Genomic DNA, 5,277 nt, shown 5'->3' on the forward strand with positions numbered 1-5,277 from the left:
CAACAAGGATAGAAATTTCCACATATGCTCATTATCTGTTTATATTTCTGTGTATGTGTATATGTGTGTGTATGCATTAAAATATAGTATTTGATTATTGTATTAAAAAATTTTGGGGGGCCACACTGCACAGAATTCAGTGTCTTAATTCTCTGGGGATCAAACCCATAACCTCTGCACTGGAAACACAGAGTCTTAACCACTGGGGAAGCAGGGAATTCCCAAGATACATATTTTATTTTATTTATCTACTTTTTATTGAAGAATAATTGCTTTATAATGTTGTGTTAGCTTCTGCTGTATAACATCATCAATCATCTATACACATACACATATCCCATCTCTCTTGAGCCTCCTTCCCATCAAGATATGTTATTTTGGATCGAAGAAAACTAAGCCATAAGGGACTCTAAGAGTGCATATTTATCAGGCAAGCCCCTGGACAGATAACTCTCTGTCAAGATTCATCTAATCCCAAAGAAAAGCAGGCACTAGCACCCTAGAGTTTCTAGAGACCATCTCTCCTTTCCATTCTTTTTTTTTTTTTGGTTGATAAATTTTATTTAAGAACTTATACAAATATTCCAGATTGAATTTTAATCCTCATCTTCCTCCTGTTTCATCTTGATTAATCTGGAAATAACGCAATTCATAACTTTCTTTGCTGTTAGTGACTACAGCTAACCAATCACGTAGATTATTCTTCTTCAAATATTTTTTGGTAAGGTATTTCAAATGCCTCTTGGAAAAGGGTGCCTCGGAAGTTACAGCGATCTTACTCTTGTTTCTTTTGATGGTTAGGACACCACCACCCATGTTGCCAGCTTTTCCATCCACCTTGATCCTCTCCTGAAGAAACGGCTCAAAATTGGTGCTATCCGTGATCCCATCTTTTACAGATGAGTACAGTCCAGGGTTAACTTCAGGACCTGCTACCTTTTGCCCTAGCTTCGCCACGAGCTTTCTCACAGTCGCCGTGGCAGCAGCGGAGGCAGACATCTCCACTAGTTTTAAGATAGATCATCTCATCGTATGTTTCCTTTAAGACTAACTACATTCTTAAGTGTGATTTTTATTGTGTTGAGGGACCCTGTGGAGCATATCACTGTTGGTGGAACAAATTCAGAGGGAAACATGGGTTTAATGTCCAGAAATCTGTAGCACCACTGACCTCTCTAGGAGGACATCTCTCGCTAAGGCAACTATGCCCAGGGCAAGACTCTGGGGAGCCTGAGCCCTGTAGGAGCACAGTGCAGCCGTAGCAGCTTCCCCTCCCCCTGACAGCATCTATAAATCCATTTCCCATCTTGTAATTATGTCTCATGTAGTAATTAGCCCCTTCATATCAATGAAGCTAAATTTCCCTGTGTAATGGAGTGAAGCCTGAGTGTAGGAGACAAATGGAAATGCAGCTTTGGGTGGGGGGTAGGTTGGGGGGGTGGGTAGGAGGTACCTCTGAGAACTCCTCAGGGTCAGGGAGGACAGTCCTTGCTTGCAGAGCCCTGCGGTGTGCCAGGCACTGTGCTGGGCCCCTTGCACCATGCAATTTCTTAAAATCCTCACACTGACCTTTCTCTCTAGCACCTGCACTTTTTTTTTTTTTTTTAGATTTTTTTTGATCGTGTACCATTTTTAAAGTTTTTATTGAATTTGTTACAATATTGCTTCTGTCTTCTTTTTTTAAGTTTTGGTTTTTTGGTCCTAAGGTATGTGGGATCTTACCTCCCTGTACCCCCTGCATTGGAAGGGGGAGTTTTAAGCACTGAACTGCCAGGGAAGTCCGATCTAGTGCCTTCCCTTTTGCTTTTACTGTCAGAGTGCAGCTTCTGCACACTCCTTCAGGTGGAAAATCAAACCCAACAGACGACACTTTCTGCCAAAGCCCCTGTGAGTATTAAAGAGAGAGGTGCTGCAGAAGCCAGCCAAGGTGAGCTCTCAGAGGGCTGCTTCCCTCCCGGAATTTCACTCCACAGCCCGGAGGCAAGCATGCATGGAGCCAGCATCAGGGTGGGACAGAAGCTCTTAGGGGTCCCAGGGGCTCAGGAGTCCAGGAGCACAGGACCCCGCTGTAATGGGAACATTTGGAGGATCCCAGCAACGCTCGGGAGAAGGCAATGACATTCCACTCCAGTACTCTTGCCTGGGAAATCCCAAGGACGGAGGAGCCTGGTGGACCGCAGTCCATGGGGTCGCTAAGAGTCGGACACGACTGAGTGATTTCTCCTTCACTTTTCACTTTCATGCATTGGAGAAGGAAATGGCAACCCACTCCAGTGTTCTTGCCTGGAGAATCTCAGGGACGGGGGAGCCTGGTGGGCTGCCGTCTATGGGGTCGCGCAGAGTCGGACACGACTGAAGCGACTTAGCAGCAGCAGCAGCAACACTCAGAAAATCAGGCAGGAAAATGTGGGCGGAGACAAGGCTGGGGGCGGGGCAGGCAGAGTGGGCGGGTGCAAGGAGCTACCACCCTTCATCTCTCCCCCTCCATCTTCCTCCTCTCCTTTCTTTTTCCTCTCACCTCTTCTCAAGCCTTTCCTTCCTATAATCAGGTTGTGTTTGGGGAGACATCCATAATCTTGTAGCTTGACAGAGAATTTGTGTGGGAGGGGAAGGGCCAGCACAAACTATCATGAAGGTTAAGAGAAGGGTAGGAAGGACGTTGGATTAGCCTGGAATCCTTGAGCAAGCTACTTAGATCCTGCTAAGTCCCTTTGTTCCCTGATCTCTAAAATGGGGATAATAACCACACCTTACCGGACTGAGGAGAAGGTGAAAGATACTTCATGTTGATTCCAACATGTGCTGGTTTTTCAGTGACCTGTGGAGGGAAACATGTATCAATGCATGTTTAAATATATGTGTCTACACATCTCCAATTGTAGACATACAATTTACTAAATGTATGTATTTTTATCTTTTAGGAATTTAAACCCACCACATATAACAACTAGTTACTGCCTGTTAACAACTTACCCTATGCCGGACCCTATCTAGGATCTCTTGTTTCATTCTCAAAACGCTATAAGGTAGATATTATTAGTCCCATTTTACAGACTAGAAAACTGAGACCCCAGGTTAAGAAGATCTCCCAAGGTCATGGGCCAAGTGAGTGTTAGAGCTCTCTGAAATAGACCTGAATTCTGAGTCTTTAGTCTTAATCATTGTGGTGTTTCTAAGAATCTGAGATTTTTCATGTTGTTGTTCAGTCACCAAGTCATGCCTGACTCTTTGAGACCCCATGGACTGCAGCATGCCAGGCTTTCCCCTCTTCTCCTTCTGCCTTCAATCTTTCCCAGCATCAGGGTCTCAGGGTTTTTCATAACCAGATGTTTTTGGACTCAGAGGGAGGATATTTCCAAACACCATTTCCCCCAGGGCTGACTCCCCGCTTCCAGTCCATCATGGCTCTGGCTCAAAGACATCTAAGGCAAGAAGCCAAAAAGGCTTTGGGAATGTGCTGTGAAATTCACCTCCACAGAGACTAGGATGTTTTTCCAGCTGTGTCCCCAACACACAGGGGAGAGAGAGCCTCAGCTAGGGCCTCAGGCTCAGGGTCAGAGTGCAGGGCACTGGCTGGGTGACTGCCCCCATCACACCAGAAGGTGTCTACCTGTGGAATGGGAGGTTGCTGTTTCTCTCTCTCCACACTGCATTGGAAACCTCTGTGCCTTCTCCTTTTGCTGCTTCTTCATTTTTGACCAATGCCCTCTTATCTTCATTATACAGAATTCTAGAAGGGCTCACTACAGGCCTAGCTCCTTGCCAGGCTGGGAGACCCCTTCTCCATCTTTCCAGTTCAAACAGTGAGTTGATAGGAATTTCCTGACAGTACAGTGGTTAAGAATCCAACTTCCAATGCAGGGGATAAGGGTTTGGTTCCTGGTCGGGGAACTAAGATCCCATATGCCACGGGGCCTGGGTGCCACAACTAGAGAGGCTGTGGCCAAAAATAAATAAATATTAAACAAACAAGCAAACAGTGAGCTGGCAATGGATGAAGGGTAGCAGTAAGAACCGGGCTCTGCAGCCATGGGTTCAAACCTTGGTTCTGCCACATGCCCTGTCACTTGACCTCTCATGGACTTCAGTTTCTTTCTTTTACTTTCTTTTTTTTTTTTTTTTTTTAAGAAAGAGCTAATAACATCTATATTTTAGGGTCGTGCATGCGTGTGCTAAGTCGCTTTGGTCATGTCCGACTCTTTTCGACTCTATGGACTGTAGCCCACCAGCCCCCTCTGTTCCTTGGATTCTCCAGGCAAGATTATTGCAGTGGGTTGCCATGCCCTCCTCCAGGGATCTTCCTGACCTGCCGGGGTCCAGCCCCGGTGGATCCAGGTTGATTCGAAGGTGGGGACGGAGTCGGCGTCCTTGGAAATAACTTATTTAATTACAGATAGAGAGGGATTAGAAAATTAGCAGAGAAAAAGAGGCTAAATAACTTGGTTTATGTGGGATACCAATAAAATTCCAAGACAAGGAATTGGCACCATCTACGATGGGCCACCGGTGCCACTTGAATATCAGAAGGTGCCCCTCCTTGGGCTCCTTCTCGTGTGGGCTTGAAAACTGGGGCAAGTAAGCAGATGTGGCGAGTGCCCACGCTCCAGATGGGAATTCAGCCAGAAAAACGGGGAGCAAGAAAGAACGACATGAGGGAATCAGTCTTTCCGGAAACTGATCCCATTTCTTTATTTTTTGGTTTGCTTATATACCTTTTGTTATACATAGGGATGAATACAGAGTCACGCGGGGGTCAGCAGTCCTGACCTTTATCAAAATCAGGTGCTTTACATGAAAAAAGGTCTTAGGGATTTTACATCATCTTTTGGCCATGAGACCTGCTGACATTTTATGATCCTTTCTTTCTGATAACCAAAAAACTTATTTCTTCCAAGGATGTTTTTTCTTAAACCAGGCACCATCCTCCAAATAAAGTTGCATTCCTATAGGGTGAGGGTGTAGTGAGTTACAGTCAAGAAAGGAATTTATTTAACCCAAGGTTAACATGATTAATCTTAAAGGTTAATACTTATTTCTCCTATATGCTAGTTATATCCATTATAAGGGCAGGGAATATGGAGATTTAGCAGTAAACATCAGCCCAACAAATGAAAATCCTTTCCCCAATGTTCCCCTTAAGATCTATTTAGTCTTAAGATAGTGATAAAGTTACATTTTTACATAGCAAGGACATAGTGATTTATAACAAAGTACAGTGATCTATTACAAAAGAGAAAATTCATTAACTCAAAAAGTCTAGTATTGCTAACCTTAAAA

The 5,277-nt window shown here is 44.5% G+C and overlaps 1 protein-coding gene across 1 annotated transcript; it reads right to left on the reverse strand.

Moving 5' to 3' along the window:
* Window positions 1-603: 603 nt before the first annotated feature.
* On the reverse strand, window positions 604-999 carry LOC120866666 (60S ribosomal protein L22-like). Its single transcript, XM_040244461.1, has one exon. The coding sequence runs from the start codon at window positions 997-999 to the stop codon at window positions 604-606; it is 396 nt and encodes a 131-aa protein (XP_040100395.1).
* Between the last annotated feature and the right edge of the window lie 4,278 nt (window positions 1,000-5,277).

The sequence above is a fragment of the Oryx dammah genome, unplaced genomic scaffold (assembly GCF_014754425.2).
Source record: "Oryx dammah isolate SB20612 unplaced genomic scaffold, SCBI_Odam_1.1 HiC_scaffold_8, whole genome shotgun sequence".
Classification (NCBI taxonomy): Eukaryota; Metazoa; Chordata; class Mammalia; order Artiodactyla; family Bovidae; genus Oryx; species Oryx dammah.